The 17302-nt window shown below is 52.8% G+C and overlaps 1 protein-coding gene across 2 annotated transcripts; it reads left to right on the forward strand.

Annotated features, from left to right (window-relative positions):
- Positions 1-11421: 11421 nt before the first annotated feature.
- FOXA2 (forkhead box A2) lies at positions 11422-14847 on the forward strand. 2 transcript variants are annotated; one of them, XM_053938411.1, is made up of 3 exons: positions 11422-11636; positions 12322-12391; positions 12871-14847. In XM_053938411.1, exons 2-3 carry the CDS (start codon positions 12323-12325, stop codon positions 14113-14115), a joined length of 1314 nt encoding a protein of 437 aa, XP_053794386.1. In that variant the 5' UTR covers positions 11422-11636; position 12322; the 3' UTR covers positions 14116-14847. The 2 variants fall into 2 exon arrangements, with proteins under 2 accessions (XP_053794386.1, XP_053794385.1); XM_053938410.1 differs by lacking the exon at positions 11422-11636 and having other exon boundaries at positions 12305-12391.
- The last annotated feature ends 2455 nt before the right edge of the window (positions 14848-17302 follow it).

Below are 17302 nucleotides of genomic sequence, written 5' to 3' on the forward strand. Positions count from 1 at the left end.
GAATCCCATGGGGATTCCATTTTTGAGATTATCCCAGTGCTGATCCCAACCCAGCTTTTCCAGGAGTTTGTGCATTTTTGGGGTGTTTAACATATTGGAATTAAAAACTGGGATGTGAAAGGTAAGGCAAGAGCCAGAGGTTTTCCTCTGCAATTCCAGTGCTTGTGGTGCTCCTTTTCCTCAGGGAATATAGGGAAGGGCATCCAGGGTCTGAGCCTCACCTGTGCTGCCCCTTTTCCTTAGGGTAAGCTGGGAAAGGGGAACTGAGGCTGAACCTCCCTTTTCCTCATGGAGTATGAGCTGGGGAAAAGGATCCATGGGATGCTGCCCCTTTTCCTCCTGGAATATGAATCAGGGAAGGGAATCCAGGCCCAGATCCAAGGCAGAGTTCCGTCAGGATCCACGGAGGAGCTCATTTGCTGGGATAATTGTATGCTTTGCCCTTAAGCGTATTGATTTGGAAAAGTTAATCAGGACCATTTGGAAGCGCTTCCATGAAATACCAGAAAATCCCATTAAACTGATTAAAACTGAACCCATCTTAAATAACCCCCTGCTCCTTAAAAATGTTGAAACAGGGAATTGTGTTCAAATAAAATTATTTCAGTCAAACACGGTCATTGGCAGCTCCTGCCTGCTGAGGTGTCTGTGTAATTCTGGGAAAATGGGAATGCTGGAAAGGGAATGAATCTCTTTTTCTGGGACAAATCCTTGGGAGGCAAAACTGGGGGGCAGTGGGGGAGTGCTGGAGGTGTAGCCATGTCTAAGGGAGGGATGGGGCACAACCTTCTCTTTTCCATGGATTTTAGGGAAAAATTCCTCATGGAAAAAGTTGGGAAACCCTGGCAGAGCTGCCCAGGTATCCCAGTTCCTGGAGGGATTTAAATCTTGGGAATATGGTTTAGTGGTGAAGGAATGGTTAGATGTTTCCAGCCTTTACTGTGCTGGGATTCCATGATTTTCCTTTAAAAATTATGCTTCACATTCGTTTATTCCCGAAACATCAGATTTTGTGTCTGGGGAATATTTCTGGATATTTTAAACTGAAACCCGGGAAGCCCCTGAAAAATGATCCTTATAGAAGGGCCCAGCTTGAGATGGAGTTTGGCCTCTGCTCATCCATGACTTGGAATCCCAAAGGATTTGGGATGGGTGGAATGTGGGTTTTCCAACCCTGGAGGCTCCGTCCCACAGGCAGAGCTGCTATTCCCATGTGGAAGTGCTGCAGGAGGAGACTGGGATAGAATGGGATGGCAGGGAAACCCTTGGAATGTGCCTTGGGATTTGCCTCACCCCCAGAGCCGCATGGCAGAGCTCCCTGATGACGTCAGCACCTGGAAGGATACAATTCCTTCTGGGAGGAGGGAGGGGATGGCCTCTGCTCATCCATGACTTGGAATCCCAAAGGATTTGGGATGGATGGAATGTGGGTTTTCCAACCCTGGAGGCTCCGGCCCACAGGCAGAGCTGCTATTCCCATGTGGAAGTGCTGCAGGAGGAGACTGGGATAGAATGGGATGGCAGGGAAACCCTTGGAATGTGCCTTGGGATTTGCCTCACCCCCAGAGCCGCACGGCAGAGCTCCCTGATGACGTCAGCACCTGGAAGGATACAATTCCTTCTGGGAGGAGGGAGGGGATGGGCTTGATCCTGGTGGTATTCCCATCCCTGCCATTCCATGGAATACACCAAGCTCCCAAATTGACTCTTCCCAAAAAACCACTTGCTCTTGGACAAGGCAGCTCTGAGAGTTTTGCTGAAATTCCAGCATGGAGAATTCAGCAGTGGGAGCTGATTCTGAGGGTTTGGGAAGGTGTTATCTGCCCACAGTTTGGGATTATCCCTGATTTCATCTCTCAGACAGAGTGCACTGGGAGATAATCAGGATTGCTCCCAGTTTGCTTCCAAATGGGTTGATTTTCCCTTTGGAGCTTCCGTGTCTCCCTCTTGCTAAATCCTGTGCACGTGCCAGACTTTCTGCCTTTCCGTGGAGCAATCCCAAACCCACATCCCTAGGGAATTATGGGAATAATGGGAATGATGCCACTGGCTACCATCCCAAGCTCCATCGGGATCAATCCTGAGGGATTCTGAGCATCCTACACTGGCAGGCCTGAGGTTTGATTCCCCTTTCCCAAAGTTTTCCAAATAGCACAGGCTCTGGCACAGTGAGGTATGAAATTCCACAGGGATGTTTTGGAGCTTGGCATAGGAAGTGTGTCCTATGCTCCATGCCCTTGGCATGGACTTTCCTTGCCAAAAATCCCCTTTTTGGGTCCCAAAAGTTTTCCATAGGTAAATCCTGTTAAGAAATGCTTGGAAAACGCCTTCAGGCACAGGGTGGGATTCTGGGGCGTCCAGGAGTGGCAGTCGAGGATCCCTGTGGATCAGAATTTTCTGGGACACCCTGCAGGTGATGACACAGGAAAGTGGGAGTAGATTGCAGGGATTGAATCCTTCAGGATGGATCCAGCAGCAGTGAGATGAGCTGGGCATGCCTTTCCCCATTCCTGCTGCTCCAGTGGATGTTCCTTCCTGAATTTTGTCCCATTCCCGGTGAGCAGGGATGGATGAGCATCCTGAATTGCCAGCCCTGACCTCCCTGGAGCTGCCAGGCTGCTTTATCTCCACCGCAGCCTCCGGATGCTCCTTGCAGCATTCCCAACAAAGGAGGTGCCAGCGGTGGCTCCGCCGCAGCCTCCGGATGCTCCTTGCAGCATTCCCAACAAAGGAGGTGCCAGCGGCGGCTGTTTGTCACCGCCTTGTTCCTGACTGCAGGAATAAATCCTGGATCCCTCCTTCCCTCCCTTCCCAAGGCCGGGGGCCGGGTGCCAGTCGAGCCCCCCGCGCTGCTCCTAATCCAGCAGCGGGAGCATCCCGTGGCTGGAGCAGCGGGAAGCTGGGATAATGGGGAGTCCATTAGCATCTCCATGGAGCAGCGGGATGCAGGGATGCTTCCTGAATCCACATCCTGGCTTCCCTGCTCTCCCAGGTGCTGTTTGCCCACCGAGGTGCTGGCCTTGGGAGCAGCTGCGCATCCAAGGGCCAGGAAATATCCTGCTCCTCATCCTCTTCCCGCGCCGGGGGCTCTGCATCACAAGGCCCACGGTATTTCCTTGGATAGCTGTGCTGTGTTTATCGGGATCCCCGGGAGCTGATGAGGTGTTAATGGGAGCAGGGATTGGGATTGGCACTCAGGGGGGCACGGCTGCATCTCGATTTCCCAGACAGATGGGAAAACCAGTAGAAAAACCTTTCACCCCAAGCCTAAAAGGGCAAGGAGTGAAGTGGAAGTTCGGGATGCAGAGATGCCTCGGGGGCCAGGGGTGGTGCCTGTGGATTGCAAATGTTATCTTGTTAGGGGGTCTTTTGTGATGGAAGTGGAGGGGAAAAGGGGGCAGGAGTGAAAGTTGTGTGTTCTAGTGAAAGTTGGGATGCTCATTGCGGAAATTGGGAAGCTCGCCGTGAGAATCAGGATGCTTGCTGTGGAAATTGGTATGCTCGCTGTGGGCATTGGGATGCTCTGGCACCCTCACCCTGAAAGCTGGGATGTGCCTGCACCCTTCCATTGAAAGCTGGGATAAGCCCCAACATTTAAACCTGAATCCCAGTGCTCCATCAGGTGAATCCCGGTGGATAAGGACACTCCCAACACATCCCCAGCCGCTATCTCTGGAGATAAGGAGCAGCCCCGCCATTCCCAAGTGGAGCCGGGATTGATGAGCTGTGTAGTGCTCCTAGGTCCTGTCCAGAGTGGATTTCATTCCCGGTGGGAGACCTCGGGAAGCCCTGTCTCCTCTGTGGAGATTGAATCAGCTGAAAAATGGGTCTGGAAAGGTTGGGAATGGAGACAGGCAGGCTGCTCCTGCAGATAAGCGGAGCCCTCAGCCCTCGCTGCTTCCCGGTGGGGTGAGGGCTGGGTGGGACGAGAATCATTGCATGGCCCCAGGGAATAGCTTTTCCTTTCTGTAAAAGAGAAGGAAAACCAGGAGCTCCTTCTGTGGTCCAGCTGAGCCCCTTGTATTAGTACCAGCAGAGTTCCTGGGATTTTCAGATGTCTCCTTTCCATTATCATTTGGGACTTTGGGCATGGAGTGAGAGGACAAGGGGAAAAGCTGGAGGACGGTGGATTCAGGTTGGATATGAGGGAAAAATCCTTCCCTGGGAGGGTGATGAGGCCCTGGAACAGTTTTCCCAGAGGAGCTGTGGCTGCCCTATCCCTGGAAATGTCCAAGGCCAGGTTGGAACAACCTGGGATAGCCCTGTCCATGGCAGGATGGAATGGGATGAGCTTTAAGCTCCCTTCCAATCCAAAGCATTTTGGAATTCCATGATCCATGACAAAAATAAAATTAAAATCTTATAAATATTCCAGGGTGTCCTGCCCCATGACTTTTCTTCCATAGGACTGGAATTGCCCATGGAAGCTCACGGAAGGAACAAATCCACATGTGTGCCATGTGCCACCATTCCGGCGGCTCCTGAAATCCCTCAGCTCACACCTGGCCTGGGCAGGGGGGGCTCTATCCCTGCTCCCAAAAAGCTGGAAATAGCAGCAGCTCTGTTGATTCACAACCACAGCCCTGACTTCCCTGCTCCGGATCCGAGTTTTTTTTTTTAACAATCCTCCCTTTTTCCCGGTGAGCCGAGGGCACATGGAGTGGCCAGGGCTCCCCTGGATATTCCTGGGGGGCCACGCCAGCTCCTCTTTTCTCCCTTGGAAAAACAACCCCGTGTGCCAGAAGCATAAAAAGCCTTTGTGTGACCAGGCCTGGATCCCTCGGGAACAGCAGCAGGATCGCACCCTAGGAAGGGGAAGGCTGGAGCCACCCTGGGAGCCCCAGCCGTCCCACAGGGTGATGCCTCCCCACGCCAGCCCCGGCAGGAATGTCACCGCAGCCTGCGGCAGGGAAATATTTTCCAAGGAAAAAAAAGGCCTCCCAGTGTATTCTGCGCCACCAGCTTCCAGCAGCCTCTGTAGCGGTCTTGTTCTGCAGCCGCCGGGACACTGAGCTGGAGGAAGAGAGAAGGCAAAGGTGGGAGAGCTTTAAAAAGCTCTGGTTAAGGTTGTTCCACCCTCTGGAAAAGGGATCAGGAAGCTGCAAAACAGCTGGAGCTGCAAAACAGCCGGAGGCTGCTTTTGGGGGAGAGGGCGGTTTTCCTTCAGACTCCATATCACAGCTTCATATCCCAGGAGAAGCATTTTGGGATGTTAAGGGATAACCTGTCTTTTTCCAAGTTGAGAATGTAGGTCAGAGCACACTCTCCTTCCCAAAATCCAGTGAGGATGCTGCTGCTTCAGGTTGGGCTGGAGTCTGTCCCTGCAGCTCTTTACTCTGGCACCAAAACAGAATGTACTCAGAAAACTGTGAAAAATAAGCCCAGCCCGGGAATGCAGCTGATTGGAAGTTTTTCCAACAGAAAGTGCTGTCCGATCCGTGGAAAACCATTCCTCGGGCAGGTGTTGATTTAGACACTATTTCCTCTGAGGGAAAAAAAAATCAGAGTGAAGGGGAAGAAATGTTTGGAGAGAACCAGAGCTGTCACCATCACAGAGCTTTTCCATCCCTCTGCAGAACAGCTCTTCCCTGTAAATGCACTGGATCTAGCAGCCCAAAGATGTTGGATTTCAGAGGCCAAAACCAATGGATTCAGTAGTCCCAAAAACATTGGATTTAAGAGGTCAAAAGCACTGGATTTAACAGGCTAAAAACATTGGATTTAGCAGGCCAAAAACATGGAGTTTAGTAGCCCCAGAAATGCTGGATTTAGTAGACAAAGGCACTGGATTTAACAGGCCAAAATCACTGGATTTAGTAGCCCAAAGAATTTGATTTAGGAGCCCAAAGGCACAGGATTAAGCAGGCCAAATCCACTGGATTTAACAGTCAAAACTCACTGGATTTAACAGTCCAAAATCACTGGATTTAGCAGTCCAAAAGCAATGGATTTACCAATCCAAAGGCACTGGATTTTGCAGTCCAAAACACTGGATTTTGTTGACCAAAGGCAATGGATTCAGTAGCGAAAGGCACTGGATTTACCAATCCAAAGGCACTGGATTTAGTAACCAAAACTACTGGATTTCAAAGGCCAAAATCCCTGGATTTAGTAGCCCAAACCCACTGGATTTAGCATCCAAAGGCTCTGGATTACTCTGCATGCCACGGGCCACCAGCACAGGGGGCGAGGTCCCAAGGACACAGGAATTCTGAGTTTTACTGTGAGGGAATCACTGTGTCTAGGGGGAAAAAGGTTTTTAGGGGGGAAAAAGTCTTGGAAATATTCTGGATTCTGGCTGTGGGAGCCAGCCTGGCTAGGATGAGCTGTGCCATCATCCCACTCAGGACAGGCAACCTGAAATTCCCTGTTTTCCACCTTTACCAGGGTTGGGAGCAGGTGTCAAAGGCTCCTCCTCAACCTGAGGTGGTTTTTCCATCAGAAAATCTTTTTTTTTAGCAGAAACAAAGGATTTCCATTTGTCTGGCAAAATTAAGCTGATCCCACACTCAAAGCTTCCCTGGATTTTAAAGCCTGAGTTGCAGTGGAATTTTTTTCCCTGGAAAAGAATGGAACTGAATGAAAATATCCTTGCAGGTGGCAGTGACCTGCAGGGTGGTGCTGGGATGGGGTGGCTCTGAAATTCCCACCATGATCCAGCCAGGCCAGGCCAAGGGTGGGGAGGATCTGAGTGTCCTGCTGTCACTGTGGCACCGCTGGTGTTTCATCCCAAGGCACAGAACTGGGATTGTGCCGACCCTGAACAGATTTATGGGGTGATCCTGGCCTGCTATTAGTGGTCATGGAACGCAGACTCCCAGACAGGGCCTGATCCCAAGCTCCCGTGGTTTTTTTGGAAGCAGAAATCTCCACTCTGGCTGTTTTGCTGCGGGCTCTGCCAGGGACCCCTCATTCCCAGGAAAATGGGGTACCCTGGCAGCAGAATGTCAGGAGGGGACATGATGGGTGACATAAAATGAGCAGTGCCTGCATTACTGAGCTCGGCGCAGCTCCGTTGGCTATTTATACCCGGAATGTGGGAATGGAGCCGCTCGGGATAAATGGAGCTATTTTCAAGGTCTTGGCCAGGTCTAACTGGTTTAAACAAGGCTGGGAATGACTCACAGGGCTATAAATGTCCATCAGAATCCTCGGAGAGGTTGTCTCCGATGGATCTCCTTGGAAAAGCAACCTCCTGGAGCGCTGAGAAAGTTGGGACATGCTCCTGTCTCCCTGCTCCGGCACCCATTCCAAATCCTGTCAATTGCAAATGGCTGGGACTGGTTGGACTGGGCACATCTCTGCTTTTATGGGATGTGTAAGAAATTTGGGAACTGGGTCCCTTAATTCTGCTCCTTGGATGATGTGCTGGACCATCCTTGGGATCATTCATCCCCCTACCCTGAGCAGCAAATTCCCAGTGGGAATTGAAGCAACTCAGCCAGGCTGGAAGCTCTCCAGCAGCGCAGGGGTTTTGTTAGGAAATAACAGGGAGCTATTAAAGCCCAGGGTTTTGGGAGGAGGCTCCAGATTCCATTTTCTTCCTGTTTGTTTTCTTCTTGGGAACCCAAGGACGTTTCAGTTTTCAGCAACTGATCATTAAACATAAAAAATATTTCCCGGGATGAACCCAAACCCTGGATATTTCAGTCAGGTGAAAATTCCCCTGCCTGCCTGGAGAAAATATCCACGGCAGGATTTTCCTGGGATGTGAGGAAGACTTTCTTTCCTTTCTTTCTTGATCTGGGCATCTCCCTCCGTTCATCCTTCTCCCTGTGCCGTGGGAGCTGGAGATGAATCCGTTAACTCCCGGTTTTCCGCAGCCAGCCAGCTCCTCCGGCCGTCATTCCAGATGCCTGCGCATCTTGTTTATCCAGCAAAACGTGCTGTTGGAAAGCTGGGAATGGGCATCACGTGGCCCACAGCAAACAGCCAACAGATGCCCTCTGTTGATTTTGCTCCAGAGTCTTCCAGAGGCTGCTGGGCTCTTCCAAGGGGGTTTTGCCCATTCCCACTGTGATCCCATCCCACCATCCCAGGATCCCCACCTCATGCTGGCATTGTCCTCAGGAAGCATTAGGAATGCTGTCCCAGGAAGTTATTATTCCCATCAGGATAACTGCCCGTGCTCCATTCCTAATAGTGGGGCTTTATTCCCATTGGGCTTTTCTACAGTTTTATTTTATTCCAGCAGCTCCTTCCCTTCATTGACATCAGATAATTACAGAGCAGGAAGGAACATTAAAACAGGGAGTGAAAATGCCAGAAATGGGGATATATCCTGACTGTCTGGATCCTCAGGAATCCTTGTGGATGAAGCCAAGTTGCCTGCCCCTGTGATCAAAGGATATCATTCCAGAGTTAAAAGGATGGATATCCTTGGGATATTAAAGAGACAAAATTTTTGCACACTCCTGGCTTTTCCTTTGTTAGCCTTGCTAAAGCCTTGGAAAATCTTTCCTGGAATTAAGTAACCCCATTTAATGTGAAATCTAATTAGGAGGGACTTGGTTGAAGAGTTCCTCAAATAGTTGAGTCAATATTGGCCGGTGTAATTGTGGGAATTCCCGGTGGAATACCAACACCTGTTCCAGAGCTGAGGCTCTGTGCATGGGGAAAAAGAGGGAATTTTGGTGGTCTTCATCTGAATCCTTCAAGTAGCTTTTCCCAATGTATGGAATTTGTAGGAACTTGGGAGCAGGATCCTGGTGTGTGTTCCCAAATTGGTGCTGGATGTGACTTTGGGATGTGCTGTTGGCTCTTCCTGGAGAGCTTTGGTGGGAATGCTCAGTTTAATTCCCAACTTCATGAATGTGAATCATCCTCATCGTCATCCTCATCTTCCCATGGTTTGTTCTGCTTGTTGGAACGGAAGCTCCTGGGAATGCTCTCAACCCAGCAGAACTCTTGACCTTACAAAGATGGATCCTACAGGAAAAATTTGGAATAAACCCAGCGAGATGCAGCACAGGAGCAATGGGAGCTTTCCTATGCTGCTCCACCCTTCCCTCTTCCTGCCTCAATCCCATCTCCCACCTCTTCCTGAAGTACTTCCAGGCACTGATTCATCCATAATTTCCATCTCTTATCAGGGAAAGGCCTCAATAAATCTGACAAGTTGCCTTTTGTCTCCAACAATCCTCCCAAAGGTCGGCTCTTCAGGAGCCGCTGTCTCCCAATTTCCTGATTTCAAGGGAAAAACCCAATCCTGCATTTCTTTCAGACGAGCAGCACAACTGGGAGAGTTCATTATCCTGGATTAATGATGATAATTATCAGGAGAAGAGGGATAATTATCCAGCTTGGAGGGAAGGCGCTGGCGTTGCCGCAAGGGATGGATGCAGAAAAAGCTCATCCAGACTCCAGCCATCCCTTGGGAAGTGGGAGCCCCCTCCCAAGCCTTGGCTCCCAATGCAAATGAGAGCATAATTTCAAAATTAAATTTAAAATAAATATTAGTTAAATATTAAAGAGAAGAAATCAGATGGAGATGGCTGGGAACTTGCTCTTTCCAACTGGGAATGTTTAAATAAGACACCACAGAAAATTTTCTTTTTTAGCAGTCCTAGTATTCCTAAAAATGTTCTTTTTATGGGAAAATATCAATTTTCCTGCTTCATTTCCTTAGGAGAGATTAATTTTATCCATGTGGAAGGTGAGAAGGCAGCAGGAGGTGGTTGGATGTGAGAGCGGAGCCTCCAGAGTCGATCCCACATCCAGCTGCTTTTCTAGGCCCGTGTTGTTGAATACAAATGTTGGAATTGCTCCATGTCCTCATGCTCCCGAGACAAAGGCTTTGTCTGAGGAGCAGGAGTGGGATGTGGTAGCTGTCCCTGTGGACACATGGAATGGAATGGGCATCACCGTTTCCAGTGGGATGTGCTCCATGGATGGAGCAGGATGGTAGAATTGTGGGACAGACAAAGGGAAAATGGGATTTAAGTGTCTGGGATGGTAGGAATGTCCTGAAGGATTAAAAATCCAAGGAATCAGGGCAGCTCCCAGTCCACACCTGGATGAAAATCCTCACCCTTGGTGGGGACAAAATTCCAAGTCCTGTGGAGCCAAAGCAGGGAAGCGGCACCTGGTAAAGAGGAAAAAGCAGGAAATTGGGAAAGGCAGGAGCTACTGAGCTTGGAACGGTGTCACCTCCGGCCACCCCTCACGTGGAGGTGCCAGACGTGCTCACATCTGTACCAACATCTGCCCCAACATCTGCAGGGTCCAGGCCTGAGGGTGGGAATTGCCCAGGGAAAGGCTCATCCCGGCCTCTCTGGAATCCATCAGAACAAACCTCGAAGTCTGAAGGAAAAGGGGCGGGGGGGGGGAACCAGTGGCATCTCATTCAAAACATCTGGATCCAGCCAGGAGTGGAGAGCAGGATCCTTGAGCTTGCCCATCAGCCACATCCCAAATTTAATTCCCCCTTCCTGAGCCTTTGGATGAGCAGAAAGCTCCTTGGAAACGCAGGAAGTGGAGATTCAGCACTTGGGGTGCACCAGCACCTCCTCCCAGCCGGGACGGGTGGTCTGCGGGTGCGGGCAGGGAGTGCAAGGGGGTGACCCCCGGGAGTGACCCCACAGGGTGTCCTGCGTGTCCCCCCACCGCGGGGTGTCGTTCCCCGTCCCCCCCGCACCCACAGCAGGCGACAGAGGGCGCCCCGCCACCGTGCTCGGGGCGGCCCCTCCCTCTTTTTGGGGTGTCCTGCCTCTTGGCAGGGCATCTCCCTCGGAGCCGTTCCCCCAAATCCCGGCAGAAAATGCCTGGAAGGGGTGGCGGGTGGCTGGGAGGGAGGTGGGCTACATCTATCACCGCGGCTATCGCGATGGAAACAGGGGTTGTTTTCCTTTGGCCATGGATCCTGAGGGATTTGGGAAACCAGGGAAAGAATCCTGAAGGGGTTTAGGGGGAGTTAAAAACTCTCGGCGATGTAGGGTAAGGGAGCTCCTCTGGGGAGCGCAAGGTCAATAAATAAATAAGTAATTAAATATATTAATAAATAAGTAATAAAAAAACCCAAATAAATCAGGTTTGCGGTTGGTTTGGGTTTTTGGTGTGGTTTGTTTTTTTTTTTTTTTTTTTTTTTTTTTTTTTTTTTTTTTTTTTTTTTTTTATGACGGTGGGCAGATCTAGGTGGGAATTCATAGAACACTCCCCAGGAGCGGCAGGGATGCTCCCGGAGGAGCCAGGCGGGCACTGGGAAGGGGCGGTGGGAATGGGGGGAAGTCCCCCGATGCCTCCCTGTCGCCCTGGGTCCCCCCCCCGCCGTCAGGACCGCGATGGGGGAGTGGGGGGGATTTAGACCCGCGGGAGGGTGATTTTGGTCACCCATTTGTCCTTCCTTCCTCTTTCCCTCTTCTCCTCCTTTCCTGCTCTCCCCCATTCCCAGGCGCTCCGGCAGCGGCGCTGCCCCGACGGAGCGCACCGGGATCCGCACCGGGACCCACACCGGGACCCGCACAGGGACCTCGCACCGGGACCCGCACAGGGCCGGCCCCCACGGCCCCGCCGGCGCTGCCCGCCCCCTTCCCTGCTCTCCCTGCTCCGTTCAGTCCCGATTTTCCTGCCGGGAAGAGCCGCGTCCCGACCTGCCGGGGAGGCAGAGCTCCGGGGCCCGTTCGCCGCCGGGAGCAAAGGTGCGTGGGGAGGGGACTGGGGACTTCAGGGGGGACACTCAGCCGCTCCAGCGGGACTGCTCCCAGCAGGAATGCCGCGGGGGATTCGCTGCCGTCGGGGCTGTCCGGGGAGCAGGGGGGGAATGGTATCCCCCGGGAGTGGGATGGGGTGGCAGTGGTGTCCCCCGGCGCAAGGCGGAGGCGGAGGCGCGCAGAGGTGCGCGAGGCCGCGGATGAGCCGCTCCCGCCTAGGTGTGAGCTGATTATTCAAATGGGCAGCCGAGGACCTGGGGATTGGAGGCTCGCCCGGCCGCTCCGTGCTATATCACTGGGGCACCCACGTCACTGCAGCACTTGTCCTCCTCTTCCTCCTCCTCCTCTTCTTCCTCCCTCCTCCCTCCTCCCTCCTCCTCCTCCTCCGACTCCTCCATCGCCTCCGGGCGCCTCTTCGCCGCGGAGCGCTGCGAAAACCCACCCAAGGAGCGGCGGCGGAACAAACCCACCCCAGCCCCAGCGCCGCTCCATCCCCCCCTTCCTCCCTCCCTCCTCTTCCTCCTCCTCCAGAGGCTCCGGCGGAGGGGAGGGAGGGTTGGGGACTATTTTTTTCCTTTTTTTTTTTTTTTTTTTTTTTTTTTTTTTTTGGGTCGCTCTCTCCGTCGTTTGTTGTGGCTGTTAAATTTTAAACTGCCATGCACTCCACTTCCAGTATGCTGGGAGCGGTGAAAATGGAAGGCCATGAGCACACGGACTGGAGCAACTACTACGGGGAGCCCGAGGTATGGACGGAGCCGGGACCCCCCCAAACCCCACCGGTATCCCGGCCCCCGGACGGGATTAACTTTGGCACCGGCTCGGTGCTGCGGGCGGGGATCCCGAGGTGCGAGTGGGGATACGGGCGACTCTTCCCTGTTTTTCTTTCCACCCCTCCAGGTATTCTTCTCTCTCCGGGCAGGGATGTCCCTTTCCATTTCCCTTCGTGCAACTCCACTTCCCGGGACGGCTCCGCCGCTCCTGCTGCCACCGCGATTTTTTTAAATATAAATACCAAAATATATTTGGGTTTCATTAAGAAGAAAAACAACCCCCCCGCCTCCCCCACCACCACCCCGCGCCAAGATTTAACTCTTTCCTCCCGTGCCCTCCGCGGAGCCCCGCGGCTGCGGCGCCTCCGGGCTGGGCTGGGCTGGGCTGGGCTTGGTTGGGTTGGGGCTCCCCCCCGCGCCATCCCCGTGCCCTGTGTCGCTTGTCCCCGCAGGGCTACTCCTCGGTGAGCAACATGAACGCGGGTCTGGGCATGAACAGCATGAACACCTACATGACCATGTCGGCCATGAGCAGCACGGCCAACATGACGGCGGCGGCCACCTCCATGAACATGACCTACGCTAACACGGGCATGAGTCCCTCGCTGACGGGCATGTCCCCGGGTGCAGGGGCCATGCCAGCCATGGGCTCAGGCGGTGTGCCAAGCATGGGCACCCACCTGAGCCCCAGCATGAGCCCCATGGGTGGCCAGGCGGGCTCCATGAATGCCCTGGCGCCCTACTCCAACATGAACTCCATGAGCCCCATCTATGGCCAGTCCAACCTGAACCGCTCGCGTGACCCCAAGACCTACCGGCGCAGCTACACGCACGCCAAGCCGCCCTACTCCTACATCTCTCTCATCACTATGGCCATCCAGCAGTCCCCCAACAAGATGCTGACCCTCAGCGAGATCTACCAGTGGATCATGGACCTGTTCCCCTTCTACCGCCAGAACCAGCAGCGCTGGCAGAACAGCATCCGCCACTCGCTGTCCTTCAATGACTGCTTCCTCAAGGTGCCGCGCTCACCAGACAAGCCGGGCAAGGGCTCCTTCTGGACGCTGCACCCGGACTCGGGGAACATGTTCGAGAATGGCTGCTACCTGCGCCGCCAGAAGCGCTTCAAATGTGAGAAGCAGCTGGCAGCCAAGGACGGCGCCAGCAGCGGCGGTGGCAGCAAGAAAGGCCCAGGCCAAGCCCCCAACCAACCCCTGGGTGAGGGCAGCTCCTCCGGTGGCTCCGATGGCTCTGCCGGCGCAGAATCCCCAGCCAGCTCCTCACCATGCCAGGACCGCAAGCGCACCCTGGCCGACATCAAAGGGCTCAGCCCCAGCGAGCCTTCGGCCTCGCCAGGCCAGCACCTGCTGGCCCCGCCACATGCTGGGCTGGCCCACGAAGGCCACCTCAAGCCGGAGCACCACTATGCCTTCAACCACCCATTCTCCATCAACAACCTGATGTCCTCCTCGGAGCAGCAGCACCACCACCCGCATCACCAGCACCACCACCCACACAAAATGGACCTGAAGGCCTACGAGCAGGTGATGCACTACTCGGGCTATGCCTCGCCCGTGCCCACGGGCCTGGCCATGGCGCCCATAACGAACAAAAGCGCCCTGGAGGCCTCGCCTTTGGCTGGAGAAACTTCCTACTACCAAGGCGTGTATTCCCGGCCCATCATGAACTCCTCCTAAGCAGGAAAACACTCCTGAAAAAAGGGGGAAACCCTCCCCCCCACCCAATAGCCCTCTTAGTGGACTCTGAGTACGGTACATATCTGGTATATATATATCTATATATATATATATTTTTTTTTTTTTCTTTTGGCTCCAGATGTTTGCATCCATTCGGGAATCTGCAGCCATGTGGCCCCTTCCCAAATCCACCTGGGGGGAGGGCTCCGTGTAGGGTGGTTTGGTTTGGTGGGGTGGGCATGGGGGGGAATTCTCCGGGACTTGTTTTTATTTTTTTCGTTGTTGTCGTCGCCACGAGGTCTAAATATATCTATTTTTTTGTGTGCGAGTGGGGGGGGGGGGCAAAAAATAACCCTCAATTGAGGCAGAACCAACCCCTTCTCCCTTGTGAATATTCCTAGTTCAGAAACCGAGAACCAAAAGTCTTGAAACGTAAAAAAAAAAGAAAAAAGAAAAAAAAAAAGAAAAAAGAAAAAAAAAGATGGGGGAAACGGGAAAGAAAAAAAAAAGAAAAAATACTAAAAAAAAAAATTTAAAAAAAGGCAGGATAGATTGTTGTAATTGAAGCAAATGCTTCTTGATGTTCCCGGGAGAGTAAATTACTTGGATCTGATTAATTTATCGTTTCTGTATGCTTTATTTATGGCTTCGCACTGTGTATTCTGGTTGCGAGCGGCCGCAGCTGCCGCAGAACTCCATTAAAGTCGTATTGGCGGTGCTTTTCCCCCTGAATCTCTGTTCCGCCGCCGCCGCCCGACGGGACCCCCGCCGTTCCCGGCTGGCATTGCTGCTGTCCCTGCTGGCATGCCCGGGATCTCCGCGAGCGAGCCGGTCCCGGCTGCTACCGCTTCAAACCCGGCTGGGATCGCTCCATGCCCGGCTGGGATCCCTCCAATCCCCGCGACGGAATCCCTCCAGCCCCCGCTGGAATCTCCGATGTGTCTGCCGCCATCCTTTCATCCCTTCCGGAACCCCTCCGTCCCTTCCAGGATACCCCCATCCCCGCAGGATCCCACTATTCCTTCCAGGATCCCGCTATCCCCGCCAGGACACCCCCATGCCCGCGGGATCCCTGCCAGGATCCCACGATTCCCACCCATCCCACCCCAACACCGGTGGAAAATCCGCACCCCCCGCTCAAAGTGGGAATCGGGGACCTCTTTCCCAAAGCCCCGCGATCCTGGAAAAATCATCCCAGCTGCGTTAACCGGGAGGGATTTAGGACTCGCAGGGGCAGCGCATCCCTGCCTTTCCCGGGACAGCATCCCGGTTTCTCCGCGGGCGGTGGAAAAGGGGCAGAGGTTTTTATTTTCAACACCTGCCGGATCCTCTCCTCTCCTTTCCTTCTATTCATTTTTTCCCCTCTTCCCAACCACTTGTTGTTTTTCCCACGCGGCGTCGGCCACGCCGCGATGTTGCTTTCCCAACTAGCATCCAAATCCTTCTTAAAATTCTGCATTGTCCGCGGCGAGAGAAAAGGGGAGAAAGGGAACGAGCGGGGAGGAGCGGGGCGAGGGGCGGCGGGGGGAGCAGGGGGAAAGAGGAGAAGGGGAAAAAAAGAACCTTCCCAAAAAAACAAAACGGGGCTGAAATGTGTCGGGATCTCTCCAAGGACACACACGATGGCAAGCGGGGCGTGCAATGGGTGGCATTAGCACATAAAAGGCTCCCGCGGCCAGCGGGCACGGGCGCGGGGGTGTCGCCGCTTTGGGGACAAGGACATCTCCCCCGCCCCCGCTCCCGGCCTCGGGTCCGGCCCCGCTCGGGTTCGCTCGCATCTCGCTTCCTCCGCGGAGCTTTCTCCTCTTTTTTCTTCCTTCTCCCCTCCTTTTCTTCCTTCTCTCTCCCTTTTTCTTCCTTCCCCCCTTTATTTCTTCTCCCCTTTTTTCGTTTTTTCTCCCCCTTTTGTTTTTTCCCCTTTTCCCCTGTTTTTTTTTTCCCTCGTCCCTTCCATTTTTCTTCCGTTTTACTTTTTCCCCTTTCATTTTTTCCTCGGCCCTTTCATTTTCCCCTCCTCCTTTTAATTATCTCCCTATTTCCTCCTTTATTTCTTCTCCTCCTTTTACTTTCGTTGCTCCTTTTTCCCTCTTCCTTCCTTTTATTTTCTTCCACCTTTTATCCCCCTCTTATTTTCTCCTTTTTTTTTTCTTCTCCCCTTTTTATTCTCCCTTCACCTTTTCTCCCTCCTTTTATTTTTGTCTCTCCTTTCTTTCCTTCCTTTTCTTTCTTATCCCTCCTTTTTTCTCCCTCATTTCCCTCCATTTTAATTTTTCTCTCTGCTTTTTCCTCCCTCGTTCCCCTTTTGCTTCGGTTTCTTCTCCCTCCTTTCTCTCCACTTCCATTTTTTCTCTCTCCTTTTTCCTCCCCACTTCCATTTTTTTCCTTCCCTTCATTTCTTCTCCTTCCTTTCTTCCCTTCCTTTTTTTTCCTTCTGTCTGTTTTCCCTCCCTCTTTCCTCCCCACTTTCATTTCTTCTCCCTCCTTTTTTCTCCCTCCCTTTTCATCCCTCTTTTCCTCCCTGCTATTCTTTCTTCTCACTCTTATTTTCCTCCCTCTTTCTTCCCCAATTTCTTCTCCCTATTTCTTCTCCTTTCCCCCCCCTCCTTTTCTTTCCTCTCGCTCCTTTTTCCTCCCTCTTTCCTCCCCACTTTCATTTCCTCTTCCTGTTTCCCCTCCCTCTTCCCTCCCCACTATTCTCTCCTCTTTTTTCCTCATTTTCCATTCCGCTTCCTCTGCCCCGCTTCACCATTTGAGTCAGAAACGACCCCCCAAAAAAAGGAAATAACCAAAAATCCTCAATCTGGGCGCCATTTCTTCCCTTTCTCTCCTCCCCTTGGCATTTTCCCCTCTCTCCACACAATCCCAACCTCGCAGCGAGCGCATTCTGCTCCTGCCTGGTTAAGCAACCGTGAGCTGTGAATAAACAAAGTCAGTAAACAATAAAAAAAAAAAAAAAAAAAAAAAGCAAGCGGCGGGGAGTGGGGGGGTGGCTGGAGCTCCAAATTCCAGGAGGGTAAACTTTCCCCACCACGTCAGAGTTCAGCAAATTTACACAGATCTTATATTGCAGCCCCTTTCCTGGCGCCCCCCCCCCGCACCGTTCGGAGCCGCGGCTCTGGAAGTGAATTTTATAAAGCTGATCGATATCTTGGTAAAATATTCATTTTTAAACGGGCGCCCGGCGAAA

The sequence above is a fragment of the Vidua chalybeata genome, chromosome 3 (assembly GCF_026979565.1).
Source record: "Vidua chalybeata isolate OUT-0048 chromosome 3, bVidCha1 merged haplotype, whole genome shotgun sequence".
Lineage (NCBI taxonomy): Eukaryota > Metazoa > Chordata > Aves > Passeriformes > Viduidae > Vidua > Vidua chalybeata.

Excerpts from the sequence above, each read along its gene's own strand:
- FOXA2 (XM_053938410.1), top strand. The coding sequence starts at position 12,305 with ATGCACTCCACTTCCAGTATGCTGGGAGCGGTGAAAATGGAAGGCCAT. Across the intron at positions 12,392-12,870 it reads ACTACTACGGGGAGCCCGAG|GGCTACTCCTCGGTGAGCAA; the intron begins GTATGGACGGAG and ends TTGTCCCCGCAG.